At 31.3% G+C, this 18233-nt stretch overlaps 2 protein-coding genes across 10 annotated transcripts; both read left to right on the plus strand.

Annotated features, from left to right (window-relative positions):
- The first annotated feature begins 4718 nt into the window (after positions 1 to 4718).
- LOC107462917 (tubulin-folding cofactor E) lies at positions 4719 to 12339 on the plus strand. Of its 8 annotated transcripts, none has more exons than XM_052253460.1 (17): positions 4719 to 4997; positions 6465 to 6804; positions 7074 to 7247; positions 7538 to 7584; positions 8124 to 8204; positions 8308 to 8454; positions 8548 to 8622; positions 9109 to 9218; positions 9576 to 9700; positions 9790 to 9851; positions 10586 to 10693; positions 10774 to 10808; positions 10983 to 11045; positions 11204 to 11295; positions 11410 to 11486; positions 11570 to 11647; positions 11836 to 12339. In XM_052253460.1, the coding sequence occupies exons 2-17, from the start codon at positions 6495 to 6497 to the stop codon at positions 11932 to 11934; spliced, it is 1683 nt and encodes a 560-aa protein (XP_052109420.1). In that variant the 5' UTR covers positions 4719 to 4997; positions 6465 to 6494; the 3' UTR covers positions 11935 to 12339. The 8 variants fall into 8 exon arrangements, with proteins under 8 accessions (XP_052109420.1, XP_052109424.1, XP_052109423.1 ...); XM_052253464.1 differs by having other exon boundaries at positions 7077 to 7247; XM_052253463.1 differs by having other exon boundaries at positions 4719 to 4993.
- A 1007-nt stretch (positions 12340 to 13346) lies between these two features.
- LOC110274699 (protein FAR1-RELATED SEQUENCE 9-like) lies at positions 13347 to 17141 on the plus strand. 2 transcript variants are annotated; one of them, XM_052252606.1, is made up of 3 exons: positions 13347 to 13699; positions 14522 to 16815; positions 16931 to 17141. In XM_052252606.1, exons 2-3 carry the CDS (start codon positions 16264 to 16266, stop codon positions 16988 to 16990), a joined length of 612 nt encoding a protein of 203 aa, XP_052108566.1. In that variant the 5' UTR covers positions 13347 to 13699; positions 14522 to 16263; the 3' UTR covers positions 16991 to 17141. The 2 variants fall into 2 exon arrangements, with proteins under 2 accessions (XP_052108566.1, XP_020985341.2); XM_021129682.2 differs by having other exon boundaries at positions 14538 to 16815.
- The last annotated feature ends 1092 nt before the right edge of the window (positions 17142 to 18233 follow it).

An 18233-nucleotide genomic window follows, 5' to 3' on the forward strand; every position in this document is an offset into this window, starting at 1 on the left:
ATTTCTATTTTCATATTGGAGGCATATCCACATCCACTCTAACCAAAGTAACTTTTTCTTTTGCCTTCTTTTAATTAACAGTAAAATTTAAAAAAATAAGATACCGAAACACAACACATTGGACTAAGTGTTTTGCATTCAGTAATTATAGTGCTAATTAGTGATGAGCACCGAAAAGTTTAGACTTCGGAGTAAAAAGTAGTATATGAAAATATTAAGGGTAAAGTACTAAATTCGTCCCCTACATTTGGGTATAATTCTATTTTGATCCTTAAGGTTTAAAGTGTTTTATTTGAATCTAAAAAAAATTATTTAGCTTCAATGTAATCCCACCACGAGGTCAAAGTTAAATAGTTAACGGAATGTCCTACATAATAGTAGCACAAGAACAAAGTCGATAATTTGGAGAACAAGTACAAGCTCCTGTTATGTAAGAAAAATAATAAATAAATGTAGTGATGCATCCACGGTTGATTTTGTGCATCTGGAGCTTGTACTTGTTCTCCAGATTATCGATTTTGTTCTTATGCTACTGTTATGTAGGACATTCTAATAATTATTTAACTTTGATCTCACAGTGTAACTACATTGAAGCTAAATAAAACTTTTTTGAATTCAAATAGAATACTTAAAATCTAAAGGACCAAAATAGAATTATACCCAAATGTAGAAAACCAATTTAATACTTTATCCAAATATTAAAATAATTTATATTTCTAAACCCTAAATTCTCAGCTCTAACTTCTATTCCCTATATCTTAAATCTTAAAATTCAAACTTTAAACTCTAAATTCTAAGTTATATTACCTTCAAAAGAGTTTTTTATTGCAATTTTTTAACAATATAAACTGGTCATACTTCTATTATTAATACAACCGTGTCTAATCACATATTAAATATTTGTTAAATCACATTTATCATATTAAATTAATTTTTTTCGCCTTATATATATATACATATTTTGGTCCATTTGGTCATAAGCTCTTCAACTACTTCGTGTGTGTTTGGATTACAGTTTGTAAATGAGAGTTTACATAAAATTGATTTTACAAACTTGATTTAATAAAAAGTAAGTTTGTATTAAAGTGATTTATGTTTGGTAATTTTTGTATCAAAATTGATTATTGTAAAATAAATGTTGTTTGGCTTATACTATTCAAAATTACTTTTAAATAAAAAATTACTAAAATAGACCTCAACTTAAATAATTTTTTTATATTATTCTATCATTTTAATTTAGATATTTAAATAGATCTTATTAGTTAATTGATTTTTTTAATGGAAGCATAATCTATATTACAAAAAATTATACTAAAACATAGTATATGAGAATTACAATTATAAAAGAGAGTACTAAAAATAATAAAAAATTAAATATTTACTTTATAGTAATCGAAACAAATCTGAAAATTTTTGATGATCTTTTTATATAGTATATTTTTAGTACTCTTTTTTTATTATGCTATAATTTTTTACTATTATTATTATCTACAGTTAAATTTTTGATTAATTTACTTTACCTAATAGAATCAATAAATCATATTATAAAAAGATAATAACAAACATAATACACAAAAATCACAATTATAAAAGTGTATAATATCAAACAAACAGTTAAAAAAATAAAAAATAGAAAAATAAAGCTCATATAAATAAAAATAACAACAATTTTATAAATAATATAATAACATACATGAGGGATAAAGTTGGTAAAAGATAAATACATGGTTAGTATCCATGGTTAAAACCCGTTAGAAAAATGTAGAAGCTAAAAATAGTTGCTTTTTGTAAACGTTGATTTTGGTAGTAAAATCACTTCTGCCTTCATAAAAAAAAGTTTGCCAAACCAAAAGTTGAAACTTTCAAGAAGTCTAAACATGCTTCTTCTCTTTAAACGAGTTTTCCAAACACACCCTTCATAGAACATCTTTTTTCCTGCCCATAAAACGGATATATCACCCAAGGCCTTCATTTGATTACTTTTTTATTCTCGGGCCCATTCATTGCAAAGACAAACGCATGCAATGGTCCAACTATATTTGGACATTGTCCAAAATAAATTAAAAGCAAACGGAGCCATATACCGTTCCAATGTAGGAAGCTCGGCTCTGAGGTAGGTTCTGCACAAACCTTTCTCTGCATAATTTTACGCTGCTCCCACTCTCATAGTTCACGGACACGTATTGTGACTGCTTTCTTCTATTAAGAATATCTGTAAATCTTTAAATATTTGCATCTATATATTATAATTTTTTTATATTTACACTAAAATTAACCATTAAAATTAGTCTATTAATATAAAATATATGTTAAAATAAATCATATATATTTATCTATTGAATTTGAGAATTGATTTGTTTCGAAGAAGACTGAGACAACAAACTTAAAAAAATCTGGTAATGATGACGATTTAACCCTCTAAAATTGTTGACTAGATCAGCTTCTTACATGCTTATCTTATCGATTCAATTTTGAAATAAAATGAAAAAATTGAAAAAATATATATAATATTGAACGGAACACTCTATTATACAGATCGAGTGATATAGAAAAATAAATAAATTATTTTTATAATTATTTTTATTATTTTATTGTTATTCAAAGTGTAAATTCTATTTTTTTCAATCTCTCTTTCATCCCATAAAAAAAATCTATAAACTTAAATCTTTACCATATAATTCATCTTATTGAACATGAGTATGGACTTTGTATTTGTTGGGTTTTTTGAATTTTTTTAATTGAAGTTAAAAGCATTGAAAGATAAGAGTTAGTTTTATTATTGTTAAATTTAAAAGCATTGAGAGATTTTCGACTAGATCGATTTATATACTACTTATGTATTTTTATTATATTTAATTATCATCAATATTAAATTAATAAAAAATAATTTAGGTAACACTTCATATTAGTCTTTTTATGTTATAAGTTTTTTCACTTTTTTTTAGTGCATTAAGTTTATAATAATAAATATGTTTTTGTTTTTCTCTCTTTTCTTCTCTATGGCTACGAACTATGTTATCGTCTATATTTCTGTAATTTCTATTATTGAATATCATGGCAGCGCTACTGCCTTACTGAACCTTCCCTTAACTTTTTTATTAGCCCTTTTTCATGATTCATTAAGATGATGTAAGTTTTCTCTTCGTTAACAGTATTTACTGTATTTAAAAATTTATAACTTTTTTATTGATAAAAATTATTTTTAATATTGATTATAGTGCAAAATATAATTTTAAAAGAGTAATGAGTATATTTTCAAACTAAAAAGAACTCATTTTTCTTCCAAAAAAATTGTTACTTAAATTATTTTTTTATTAGTTTAATATTGATGAACATTAATTATAATAAGAATACATAAGGTTTAATATAAAACCTGCACAATTAACAAATAATTAACCAATAAATTAATTATTAGTTAAATAAATTAAAAAATTATATTTTTTAATTTAATAAAGTAGAAATAATTAAAATATAAATTTTAATATTAATTTTAAAAATTTTAAATTTTTGATCTAAAATTGAGCCAAACGAACCGAACCGGTTGAATTAGGTCCAAATCAATCTCAAGGCCCAACCCACTTACCCATTAATTAAGAGCGTAAGCTCTTCTTCCCCAAACACAAGGAAAACACGCGAACACAACACCTTCGCATAAATATTCAATTTGCCATATGTAATAGCCTAATATACAGATCTTTATACTCGACTTAAGTATTTTAATTTATTAAAGGTATGCTCATGAACTTTATGTTAGACGTATCAGTTAGATATCCTAATTAGCAAGCACAGACTCAGTATAAGCAGTTTCATCCCTCAAGTTCATGAGGATGAACTGCTTTGATACTATAATATAACACCCTAATATACAGATTCTTATACTCGAGTCATAAGTCAACGATATTGAGGTGATACGACTCAGAGTGGAATAATAATATATATTTATTTGTGTAATTGAAAGAATTATTAAATGAGAAGTTTGAAAAGGAAAAAAATAAAAAAAAGCACTCTCGTATCGAAACACAGAAAATAAACGCGTTCAGATTACGGATAAATAACTAAAGCATATAAGGAAGAATAGAATAAAATGGAATAGACATAAATATTAGTATACTAGTCACTAGTCGCGACTTGCGAAGTTTATGTCCAATAGGGATTACAGAGTTAAAACAATTGACAAGGAAATTTCTCCCAAAATACATCACAGTCTCTGTAGACAAATTTTAAAATAATATACACATCAATAAAAGTGTTTTCCAAAATAAAAAGAGAAATCCTATACCTGTTCATGCATTGCTTTATTCCTTGAAAAATTGCGGTTGCCAAGAGCAGTTTCTTCCAATTGCATTTTTCACATAAACTGCGGTAGTTTACATTAATCTAAAATTCGCTGCTACCAGTAATGATTTACATAAATATGTAAAAGTTGTAATTGCGTCTTATTACAATAATAATTAAAAAGTTAAAAAATTTATAATGGTATATTGATAAATTAGAACAATAAATTTTTGGTATAAATAAAAAATGTATTAATAAAAATTTGAATATAATAAATAATTAAATAAAAGATATGTTTATAATAAATAAATAATTTTAAAATATATTTATTTTTAATAAAAAATGTAGTTATTTTTTTAAATAATTTTAATGATAAAAATATTTTTTTAATAATTAAAAAAATTAAAACCCGAGTTTTCACCGGTAAATTTTGGTAAATTTTTCAAGAATTTTTTTTTTTTGAAAAGAATCCAATTTCCCAGCCCATAACCGTCGGGTTTCTCTCCCCAACTCATCTTCGATTCTCTGTCCTTCGTACCTCACTCACCGCGCCGGTCAGCCAACGGAGGTCGCCTCTCCTTCCTCCGAGTCGCCAGTCTCCGCTCTCCTTCCTCCGTCTTGGCTCCTCCGTGCCGTGTGTCTCGTCGTCCACTGCGCGTGGCTGTGCTGAAGCTCCGAACTCCGAAGCTGCTCCGTCCCTGACTCAGCTTCTGCTTCTGTAGGTGAGTTTTGTTTCATTTTTTTAAGTTATTCTTCGATCTCTATTAATTTTTTATGCTTAGTATCTTCATTTTTAATGTAGCTTTAGATAAATTGATGATTACTTGTACTGATTAGATAATAGGTTCTGTGACTGTGAATCTGTTTAGATAAGAACGCCCGATTACTGCCTATAATGTAGCTGCTTACTGTCATACTGGTATCGTGGTTATCTATTACTTGGTGAGATTGCTGTAAGCATTTAAATCCATGGAGATATACACGTCCCATGCTTTTTGTGATTATCCAAAAGACTGCTTTGATGTATAATAGGGCAGGTAAACATTCCACTGATCTGTCCTCAAGATCTTGCTGGACACACACTCGATTGGACCAGTTGCCAAGATTTGATGACTATATCAGAATATATATTTCATTTTATACCTCCCATTTCATGCTTTAGAAGCTATGAATGGATTTTATCTCATGGATGCTTTTGCTGTGTTTTTATCAGTTCTGACTACATAATTTGCTATTGCTACTCTCTTTTTTTTGTTTGATTTGAGGCTGAGTCAACCAGTTCAACTAGTAGCTCATCAGTTGAAGCAGTGACCCAGTACTATGATCGGTTTAATTATCGGTTCAGTTCTGATAACGATGGATACAATAGATAGTTATAACTCCGTCCCCTTCCTTTTTTTAATTACCAAAAATACCCTTCTCCATTGCCATCCCCACCATCACCTTCACCAGCCATTGCTACCATACTCAACCACTCTAAGAAGGTTTCCCTGCAAAGGTAATACTCCCTCACTCCCCTCTCAAAGTTAATTGTGAAAACCTAACAAACACTGCTGCTTGTGTTGTTCTTCCTTTGATTTTGAACGCTTCTGATGTGGGTTTTTGTTGAGTTCCTATGCTAGCTCTAATTGCAGCGTCCTCTTCTAATCTAACATAATCTAATCCTATATTTGGATATTCCAACTTTGAAATTTCAATTCAAAGCGAGATTTGAGTTCTGGGGTGTGATCAGATTGCTTGAAAAATAGATATGATATGATTTTATTCTGTTGGAATTCTAACTGATTGCCATTTCCTTAGTCCTGAATTGAGCTACACTAGTCAATAGGTTACTAAATTTAGAATGCCTAAGTAAGGAGGAGGTGGCTGAGAGAGGGGGACTTCAATTCAATCTATGGAATATAGGTGAGTAGGTTGGGATAGCTTCAGCCACTCCTTTAATTAGAACTTCCTTCACTTCTTTTGGTACTTCTCATGAGATTTATGTGTGGCCTTTTTTTGTGATAAGTTACTGGTAATATTGTATTCAGTGTTAGAATAATTGATTGTGTTGTAGGTTATATTGTCATACTATTGGCTTACAACATTCCAGAAGATGTTCCTGTCATCTTGCTATTTTAACTTGATTGCTTATTAAATAATCACTAGCTTGTTCACTGATTCATCTCATTGACTTATTAAATTTTCAGTAGAGGAATTCTCGCCAGCTTTAACAAAAGATGCAGGACTCCCCTGACTCAAGTCATGGATTCAGGGTGGGCCAACGAGTACATTCATCGGGTGATTCAAGGAGAATAGGTACAGTTAAGTATGTGGGGCCTGTAGAAGGCTATTCAGGCACGTGGGTTGGAGTTGACTGGGATAATGGAGAAGGCAAACATGATGGATCCATCAATGGTGTCCGATACTTTCATGCAAAGTCTGAAAGATCGGGGTCATTGGTTCGTGCTCCGAATTTGAGCCAAGGGATTTCATTGCTTGAGGCTCTTGAAAAAAGATACCGAAGTAAATCAACTAATGATGAAGAGGGTATGCCTTTTGCTAATATTTAAGTTTTGTTAACATATCCATGCTCTGGTTTCCTAGAGTAGTGGAATAAAAATGCAATGCTAGTGGTATGATATGAAGCCTTGGGTGAGAAATAATAAGGCATATATTATTCTTTTCAAACTTCTTTTCATTCTAGAATTATTTGCTGACAAATGACAGTTTAATATTTCTTCTGTATATAATTTCTCACATGTGACTCCCACCAAACATAAAATAATACGTGATAGTACTCGCCCCCTTTTTTTTAGCAGATGAAATGTATGTCCTTTCAACTAGCAACAATCGAGTATCTATTCAACTTGTGGGTAAAGATAAAATTCAAGATAAACTAAGTCGATTTGAGGAGTTAACCAATGCATCATTGGCGTATATGGGTGTTAGTTTCCCTGGAATTCCATACCAGATTAATACTACAGTCCCAAGTAAGCTTGACTCTGGAACACTTCTGTTTCATTTCTCATATAAAAATTGAATGAAACATAACCCGATCCATTTTAGAAGTATTCTTTCTTTTCTTTTTTTTTTCACTATTTTCTTTTTTCATGATAAAATTGTAGTAGTGGTGAATTAGTTGCTTTTACCTGAAGTTCTTATTATCTACTTCTACCTTAAGTTATGACTAGAAACTGCATTTTATCATATAAAGAAGTCCAAAATATCAAACTGCAATATTGACGAGGAAACTCTTTTTCTCCCCATTTTTCCGCAATAGATATGAAGGAACTTGACCTGACTGGGAACCTGCTTTCGGATTGGAAGGTACGTAACCTGGTTTTTTTTCCACAATTGTATCTTGACTAAGGCTGTAGCATTGAGTCTGCTAATTTTTAACACACCATTCATATCTTACCCAGAGCTTTTATTCATGAAAATTACAGATGGTCTTTTGCTGGTAGTTGGTAAACTCAAATATATTTAGTCTGAATCTTGTGTTAAGAAGTTTTCTTTATGTTTAAATATTCAGATTGTGGTTAGAAGGTTTGTGACATGTTATTTTCTTACCACCACCTCAATTTCTATACTATTAACAGCTCTTAAATGGTGTAATTGTTGCCTTGAGTTGTAAACTTATGACCTCATGCAAACTGCCCAAGTTCCTCACACTAATGGAACTAATTATTGGCTGGTCCTACTATTTGTTTTTATAGTTCTTTTCTTTTCATTTCTCACATTTCATGTTTTGCCTTTTGAGGATCTTGTTGAAAAACAAAAGATTTAAAACTGTAAAAACATTAAAATCCTGTTCCTTGCTTCCTTTTCTAGTTTCAGTATTTCTTTCACTTTCAGAAAAATAATAGATGGAAACCAAAACAAGCAAGCCCAACTTCCTCTCTTATTGGCTTAGTTTTCCCTCTATTCATCTCTTAGAGAGCTCATTAGTAAGTGATTATATATAAATTTCTTTCTGCTTATTTTGTATAGCAAAATATATTGATTGACAACAATTATTATTCAGTATCTTTTTTATTTATGTTTTTGCAGGATGTTGGCAAAATTTGTGGTCAGTTACCTGCTTTGCAGGCTCTCAACTTATCTAACAACTTAATGTCACCATATAAATCAGAACTTCCACCACTGGAAAGCATCCGCATTCTAGTTTTAAATAATACTGGTGTAGATTGGGAGCAGGTTCCTTTCTATATCTTTCCCGAACTTCTGCTGCTTAAATTCCCATCATGTTAGTTAGGAGCCGTTAAAATTTAATCGTGTTTAACTGGGCAGGTTGAATTGCTTAGACAATCATTGACAGCTATTGAAGAGCTACATCTTATCGGAAACAATATAAGCAGAGTACTGGTACATTTTGTTTTTGGTTCATTATTCTTGTTAAATATCTTAACGGCTGCACACTTAGATATCCTTTCATGAGTACCCGTTTCTAAACTATGGAGAGCAGTTTAATAAACATTAGAAATTGAACCATTTCAATCACACTGCAAGATTTCTCTAAATCATAGTCTTAGAATGGAAGCCCATTAAAGGAGGGAATAGCATTGTTGATATATTCTTCTTTCTTTAGCATTTTCTCAGCCTTTATTGCTCATCTCCTCAAAGGTTTGTCGTTTTACATGTAGCGGGGCAGCAAGTTTTTTTTTTTTAATTATTATTATTATTGATACTTAATTGATGTTGAAGTGTATTAATTTTAATTGTTTTTGGATGGAAATAATAAGCGTAATTTGGTTTTTACTTTAATGTTTAATCTTATATTGCTCTATGTTTTTCTTTTTGTCATTTGTATGAAGTACACAAAATTTTAAAGCCTTCTATCTTTTTTTTCAGCCTATGTCATCCTCCTTTGTTCAAGGATTTAATTCTTTGCGTCTATTGAATTTGGATGATAATTGTATAGCTGAATGGGATGAAGTCATGAAGCTTTCTCAACTAAGATGGTTGGTTATGGCATAATGTTTTCAATTCTATAATACATTCTTAATTCCAGGTTGGACTGATACCATTTTAACCACATTTGACTTTAGCGACCATTTATTTATTTATCTAACTACTTATTTTAAGTGCTTAGCACCAGAGTGAAATTGTATGATTAAAGTGAAATGTGGTTAAAGTCATAGGTGGTATCTGTATTACTGGAAGTACAGATAGATTGTATCTTAGACCTGGCAACAAGTATTTACCTCCTTTGTGATTTATGTATTCTCTTCACTAATCACTACCTCTACTTCTGAGTAGATTTGGTTTTAAGTCTGTTACTGTTCTAAATTTTCATGGTTTGTTATGTTTTGTTTCAGTTTGGAACAGCTTTATTTGAACAAGAATTGTTTGAATGCTATCTTATATCCTGATAACGGCCAGCAGAATGAATTGGAAGCCACAAGCTATAAGCCCTTTCAAAATTTGCACTGCCTTCTATTAGGTAGTATTTCTCTTGATGATGCTCATCATCCTGCACGAAATACAGATTGTGGACATCTATTGACTTTAAATCTCTGATTCTTCGTTCAGGTGATAACAACATCGGTGATCTGGTCTCTGTTGACTCATTAAACTTGTTCCCTAACTTGGTGGTAAGCTTTATACTGTGAAGTTTCATATACCTTGCATCGTGTACTTCTTAGTTTGCATGGCATGGCATGGCTGCTGTGCTGTATCTATGACAATGAGCCGGGGCCATTGACTGTTATATCAAATAATTTGTTAGAAATGATGAATTGGGGATGCAATATTTCAAATTATTTTGTAGCTATAATTATTCTGAGTATTTTTTGAGCATGTCTTTCATGTCTGATTGAGTTATTGTATCTCTTGCTTCTTGTAAACACATTTTTTTTGGTGTATATTCCTCTGGAACTGCTTTCTTTACATCACATGGATGGAGTCGGATTATGAATTCATAATTTACCATAACACCAAGACTCACCCTTGAGGCTGAATTTTATTTATAAACAAAAAATGGAAACTAGGAACGACAGCAACATAAATTAAAGCTTGCCCTTCTCGAAGCTTATCCAACATTTCAAAGCCAAGCAAGTTTGAAGAACCCCCCCCAGTAATGAATCATTTTATTTTTAATTCTTTATTTGTCTATTATCCTTGCAAGTTTACATTGAGAAAATAACTAATCTGTCTTGTAAGACTATTCTTTCCTTTTCACTGTAGAGACTATTCTTTCCTCTGTTACTCTTTTTCTTCCACCTCTCTCCGACCTTTGACTTGCTTGATTTTCTAGAGTAGTTTGTTACATATGAGAATGTTCTATTCTAATTATTTATTTTCATTTTTATTTTAATCAACATCAAAGGAAACTAGGCTTTCTGAGAACCCAATAGCTGATTCTACAAGTGGTGGAGTTCCAAGATTTGTTTTGATTGCTCGTTTAGCAAAAATCAAGGTGTTTAATGGAAGTGAGGTAAGTGATGGATGATCTCTCCTAATATTTAATATCTTCATGTATCAGATATAATGTATTCATATCTAATTACCTTCCAGGTTACACCTCGTGAAAGGAAGGACTCTGAGATTAGGTGATTATTCTCTAATTACCTTTCTGATATTTCTAATATTTACACGTGTTTTTGCAAATGTGCTTACCGTTAGTTTCTGAATTCAATTAAAGGATCACGTCTCATCATGCTTCGAATGTAAAATGGCATCCTCTTTTTTATATTTTTGAAAACTTTTTAACAGTTATCATGCAGGTATGTTCGACTTGTGATCTCGAGGTTGCATGCTAATGCTGAAGAAATCAAACAGCATCCCAGGTATAAAATTAATTGAGTAGTTTTTGGAAGGTTTGGTCCAGCATTCTTATTGAGTAGTATTTGATAAAATTAATTGAATAAGAGAATTATTCAGCATATTCACACGTGTTGTATATTTATCAATAATTTTGTGAATGTTCTGATGTACTTCATTACAGGTTTTCTGAGCTTAAGAGTTTGTATGGAATTGAGGATGAAAGACCATCAACTGGAGCTTCAGGCCCACAAACAATAGGCTCAGGGTTCTTGTGTATGAACCTATGGACGAATCTGTGCATTCAATCCTTTTTTTTTGAAATAAATAAATAAATTAAAAAATTCCAAACTTGCAATATCTTTATTAACTTGATATAGGGATATGCAGCTATCACTTTGAAGTGTGTTGGAGCATCCATGGGTGAGAAGCAACCATTGACAAAGAAGCTGCCAGCAACAGCTACGGTTGAAAATCTATTCTTTTATTAATGTAATGTTCACCCTGTTTAGACCTAACACAGTTTTCCTAATTAACTTGTTTTTCTCAGGTTGGTAAGCTGAAATTTCTCTGCGAGAGCTTTTTTAAGCTGAAGTCATTGAAGCTAAAGTTATTTCTTCAAGAAGAGGTTTGTTTTCATTAAAAAAAAAATAGCATGGGTTGTTCAAATCACGATTGCCTGATTCAGTTACCCTCGACTTAATCTTGAAAAATCATTTCATTTTCCCTTGATCGACACAGAGCTTTTCAAACTGATATGCTGGAAAAGTAGAATATAGTTTGTATTGATGTAGTGCCATGTCTTTGAATTTGCAGGGCTCTCCATTACCTGTGCTGCTCGACAACCACACATCATCTCTTATGGATCTTGGAATTGGCAATGAATCAATTATCCTTGTAAACGAAGAAAGTTGATAGAAAGATCAGAAATTGAAGAGCTTCTCTTGAGTGTGGTTACAAGCCAACATAAGTTGAAATCTTGTGTTTTTTTGAGGCAATGCTGAATTGGATGCTCTTTCCCCGTTCATGCCACAAATATTTTCTGTATCCCCAGTTCCATTGCAAACAGATTTGGATCTTGCACGCCAAGAAAAAAGAATGGCATTATTTGGAAAATGAGCTCACATCTTTTACAAATGTGTTTAGGAAACATTTATGTTTGCAATGCAGATTCAGATTAGTCCCTCAAAAAGTATTATCTCTGTTTAGTCCTTGCATTAGTTGGCATGGAATATAGGATAAATAGAAGCGTTAAATGGAAAATTTGTAATATTTTAAGGGATAGAAAAGAGTTTAGTTTTGATATACTAATAGTGTAAAATATTTTATATAATTATTTAATTCGATTTATATGTTTAGATAATCCTTTAAATATTAGGTTTGAATTTTTTTTTTTGATATGGCAATATAAGACTAGTTGTTTATGTAAATCTTTTACTCTGGCAATTTATAACAATTAAATTAAAAAATTATAAAATTTTCAAGTATTTAGCAAAAAATATTATATTATTTTATTAAAATGTTTTATTTATACAAAATATTACGTGCACTCTAAAAATTTAACAATTTTTTGGCTGCGGTTCCTTTGACTGGGAATAGTGTTTCTCAAGGGTTCATTGCTGGAATTATGCTCTATTTGTTATTTGAGAAAACGATAAATTAATTCATAATTTTTTGATATCTGCACATTTAAATATCTGAAAATTTAAAAATATATTTAAGTCTTTGATATCTTTTAAATTTGGACAAATCGATTTTTGAATCTAATTTGTTCTATTTTAAAAAAATTTCATTTGTGCATATATATCAACTATGTCAGTATAACAGGTGCCATATTTGATTTTTTTATTGGATCTAACAGAATTAAATGAACATGAGAAATCAATATATTTAAATTTTAAAAAAATTAGAAATTTAAATATATTTTTGAATTTTTAAAAATTTAAATATTCACTAATCAAAAGGTGAAAGACATATTTATCTTTTTTCTTGTTATTTAAATTGAAGGACCTTGATTGTGGTGCTTGTTTTGGGTTCTTTGGAGCAGCAGTCACCTCAAGTATTTGTAAACATGGTAAAGCTTTTACTTTTTAAAAGTAGCTTATAAAAGTTAACTTTTAAAAGATGACTTTTTAAAAGTGGTAGTATTTATGTTTGGTGGTGGATGTTACAATACTCCCTTCATGTTTGGAGTTTTGAAACTCCTTTACATTATTAATAATATAATTAATAATTATTTTAAGTTTAACCTGTTTTTTTTTTTACAAAGGCAAAGCCCAAGAAAAAGATCCAAACCCACCCGATCTAGACAAAATAAGAAATCTGAACCGTGAATCTTCTTCTTCTTCAACCAGTATGTTGATGCCTCCCCAATAACCTCGAGGTTCAAAATCCTTGCCAGTCTTTCAGGAGAGTTCCAAGCCGTCGCCAGTTTCTGACCACTGCTGTGCCACTACAATACCTGGCGCGCTTTCTTCTCCGGTTGTGATACTTCCATGTTCGTCCAGAGTTTCGACAAGACACTGCTAATCGTCTTCTTGCCGTCATAGAGGTTCAAAATTGGGTTCCATATTTGCCGTTTTGCATCTCGAAGGCCTGGTGAATCGACGCCTGTTCTTCTTCTGAACTTCGTTGTTGTCCCGTCACCGGTGACTTTGTCTGCGTGCTATTATTACTACAGGTAAACACTATCCTCCATGATTTTTCCTTGCTTTTGATTCACTGCAAAAATTCGAATTTTACCTTCTTTTATTTAAAAGTGTAATAATTTTTCAATGGTATGCTTTTTTATTTTTAAATATTGTTAAATCAATTTTTCTGTATTATAATACCCATTTACTCGTTTTATACTTACTTTATTTTGGAATTTGATAATTTGTCTTGGTTGATACTAGTTCATAATATTTTGATAGTAATGCATGTTAAGATTTTTTTGCTTGCAAATTGATGCTACTTTAAATGTGATATTGCTATTGATTTGTGGTTATTATATGGTGATATCTGTTATGTTGAATTTTGTTCTTCTAGTATGTAAATAAAAATTAAAACTTAAAATGATTTTTAACTGGCACATAACCATTGTTGTTGTAAGCTATTGTGATGATATGATATTTATTTATGATCGCTAAATTTGCAAATTTGTTAATTGAATAGATTCAAAATTGTTTAAACTATGCATTTTTTGTAATGGAAATTTTGTACTCTTTTTTTTGTTTGATTGCTTTTCTTTGAGTTTGAGACATGTGACTTTTTCTATAATGAATTTTAGTCATTTAATAAATAATTTTTTTCTATAAAGATAATGTTATATAGACTAATACGAACTTATTAATAATTTATGCCTAATTATCATTGTGTAGTATTTAATTTACTAGAAAAAAATAAATAACATACATATTTTGGTGTTGTCTGATTTCTTTATTTGTAAGTCTAATTTTTGGAGCTTTATCCTAAGCATTTTGTCTTGGAGTACTTAGTACTCAGTTCTAAATTTTTATGACAGTATTATTTATGTTCAGATTATTTCCTTGCAAATGTCATTGATGGGAGAGGACGAGATCATGGATGAATGTGAGTATGAGTATGAGGATAGTATTTTTTATGATGAGAAGTATCCTGATGATGAGTCATATTTAGATGAGTTGCAGCAGGAAGAAGAGTTGGGTGATGAGTTAGACGGTGAGGAGATTTTTGCAGAATTGACAGATTATGATTATGATGATGCATATGGATTGGATTCAATTGAGGATTTATTGAAACTTGACTTTTTAAGCATTGGTGAGGTTGAAGTTGACAAGTTTCACTTTGGAACCCTAGCCATTGCTTTTGAATTTTACAATAGATTTGCAAAGAGCCAAGGTTTCAGTGCAAGAAAAGACAAAAACTGGAAGAACTCAACCGACGAGACCTACATGCAGAGATTTGTGTATTTTCGACAAGGATATTGATTAGAGAAGTGGTACACTTTGCCAAACAGAAAAAGGGAACCAAAGACCGAGACAAGAACTGGGTGCGAAGCTCAATTCCTAGTCAAGTTTGTAGGGGTAACTGGAAGATGGCATGTGACCCGATTTTCAAATGTTCATAATCACGAATTATTGGAAGGCCGGTTGAGCAGGTTATTGCCAGCTCATAGGAGTATGTCCAAAGCCGAAATTGCACTCATGAACAACATGCGCAAGTCGGGGATTAGCACATCCCAGGTTTATGCTTTGCTAGCAAGTCAAAGTGGTGGTTTTGACAAGTTGAACTATGGCCCCAGAGACATGTACAATCAAATAGCTAAGGCGAGGCGTGAGATTCCAGAGGACGTGGGTAGAGCATTAAATTATTTGGAGGGGATGGCTGCAAACGATAAATCTTTATACTACGAAGAGCTTCGGGCAACGGATGGAAGGTTACTAAATCTCTTTTGGTGTGATGGTTTATGTAGAGAGGACTATAAATTGTTTGGAGATGTTGTTGCGTTTGATGCTACGTATAACAAGAATAAATATAGGTGTCCTTTTGTTGTGTTCACAGGTGTCAACCATCACAACCAAACTATTGTCTTTGCTGCATGCATTGTAACAGATGAGACGGATGAGACTTATATATGGGTGTTGCAACAGTTTTTGGAGGCAATGAATGGTAGAGTCCCATCCTCTGTGATAACTGATGGGGCAAGAGCAATGAAGAATGCGATTGAGAAAGTATTCCCTGGTACTCTTGTGTGCTTGGCATCTCCTGCGTAATGCAACTACAAATATGTGTAGTCCTCGTTTCACATCTAAGTTTAGGGATTGTATGTTAGGAGATTACGAGCAGTGTTCCGTAACAAGTGGCAAATATTGGTAGAGGAATTTGGGGTTGAGGAAAAAGAATGGCTAAATGAAATTTATGAGAAACGTCGATCATGGGCAACATGTTACATCCGAGGGAAGTTCTTTGCTGGATTTAGGACTACATCACGCTGCGAGGGTTTGCATTCATTGATTGGGAAGTACACTAAGCCTCATTATGACTTATCCGAGTTTATTGAGCACTTCCAACGAATGTTGGGCCATATGCGTTTTAGGGAATTTTATGCTGAATATGAATCTGCTCGTGGAGTTCCAGTTATGCAAACTTGTATTGAACCCCTTGAGATGTGTGCTGCTGATACTTACACAAGGGAGGTATTCTTTTTATTCAGGCCTATTCTTGTTCGGTCGGGTGCAATGAGAGTCGTGGATTACCAAACAAGAGACAATAGTATAATTTATTATGTTTGTAGGTATGCCAAACCAACAAAAGGTGTGGGAGGTTGAGTGTGTGGATAATGGTAACGCAATCACTTGTTCATGCATGCGTATGGAATCATTCGGTATTCCCTGTGAACACATTATCTCTGTATTGGTCCGTAGGGATGTGCGCGAAATTCCTAAATGTCTAGTGTTGCATAGATGGACTAAGAATGCAAAAGAATCTATGTCTGAGTCAAGTAGTTTTACAAGCGAATTACAAGTTAGCAGTCGACTTTGTATCCTCAATGAGTGTGCTAGGATGATGTCAGAGGTTGCATGTGCTACTACAGAGAGGTTCCATGAAGCAAGGGATCTTATGCTTGATCTTTATAGCTCATACAAAGCACTAGATGAAGGGAACACGCCTTCGAAACCTAGACTGGGAGGTGGTACCAATCCTAAAGGGCATAGTGGTCGGAAAAAGTCCCAACGTTGCAGTAATTGCAAGAAACCTGGTCATAATAAAACTTCTTGTTCAAAGCGCAATGAAAATGCTTTCAGTACACAAGGTAGCTCTACCCGTCAAACTGATGTAAGTAAACAAAAATGATATATAATTTCATTTTTTATTCACTCACTTGATATTGGAATTGCTCCATGGTGCTAATTTAAAGTGTTATTGGTATAAAATTTCGGTGTGGTTGTAGGCAATTTATGATAATGAATGCATGGATGATGTGGAATACGAAACTCAAGAATGGTGGTGAACTTTGGGATTAGATGTTGTTTTATTCATGATTAATTTTGATAGTTGATTAGGGGAATATGCAGTTACTAACTAAACTATAAATTATTATTGTTTCTTTCGTTTATTCTTAATAGTCGATTTTAATTTAGAACAATCAATTAAGTTGTTATGGGAAGACTTATTATTATTATTATTATATATGGAAATAGAGATCATAGATTTCCTTTTTTTGCTTTGTTTTGTTATTCGAGAATGTGACTTAGTGTAGCAGTATGATATTTTTAATTATGAAAAGTGTTTGGAATATATAAGACAATTTGTCACTATCATGTATGATGTGGCAAATTTGGCTAAATATGTATATAAATAGGTAGATGATAAAAAATTATTATAAAATATGATATAATGTTGCATAAACTCATTGTAGGAAGCTGATTTAACCATCATGAAATCAGCATAAGAAATAAAATAAATAAACATATGAAAAATCAATGATAGAGAATTCAAAGAAGTATAAAATAAGAGCTCCATGATTTTATTTATACATTCATAGTTGGTAACATCAACTGATTATATTAAGAAGAGAGATGCACACTGTTGTTGCAGGGAGAAGAATGGGAACCCAAGTTTTTTTTTGTATTTTTTTTCTTGCTTCCTGACCTATTTTCTTTATCCCTTCGTCTGGACACTCAGTTTAAAATGATTTGTCCAACTAACCAAAAATAAAAAAGAAAGATTGAATAGAAAAATTTTAATGAAAGAAAAAAAAAGAAAATTTCATGTAATAGCTTTTCAATAGACAAGATCGATTTTATTAAAAAATAGTGCTAACTAATATTCCATATGAATAAAAAACAATTGATATTCTCATGTTATATGACGTAATGTGAGAGGATACCGCAAAAACATGTTAAATTGTTATATTATTTATAAAACATGAATAAAACAATATAAGTAGTCAACGAATGGAATAAAAAAAATTTCATTCATGTACTCCACAATTATAATTATTCTTAAATTGTCAAAAAATGCATTATCAAATTGTTTAAAATTAAATATTTTAGTATTTAATTGCAATTTAGAAATATATTTATAAAAAGTTTAATTCTTAATTCATGTACTCACCAGTTATAACTATTCTTAAGTCGTCATAATGTGCATTATCAAATAATTTAAAATTAAATATTTTAGTATTTTATTGCAATTTAGAAATATATTTATAAAAAGTTTAATTATATGTTTTTTGTTAACATAAAACTCCA

The sequence above is a fragment of the Arachis duranensis genome, chromosome 8 (assembly GCF_000817695.3).
Source record: "Arachis duranensis cultivar V14167 chromosome 8, aradu.V14167.gnm2.J7QH, whole genome shotgun sequence".
NCBI lineage: Eukaryota > Viridiplantae > Streptophyta > Magnoliopsida > Fabales > Fabaceae > Arachis > Arachis duranensis.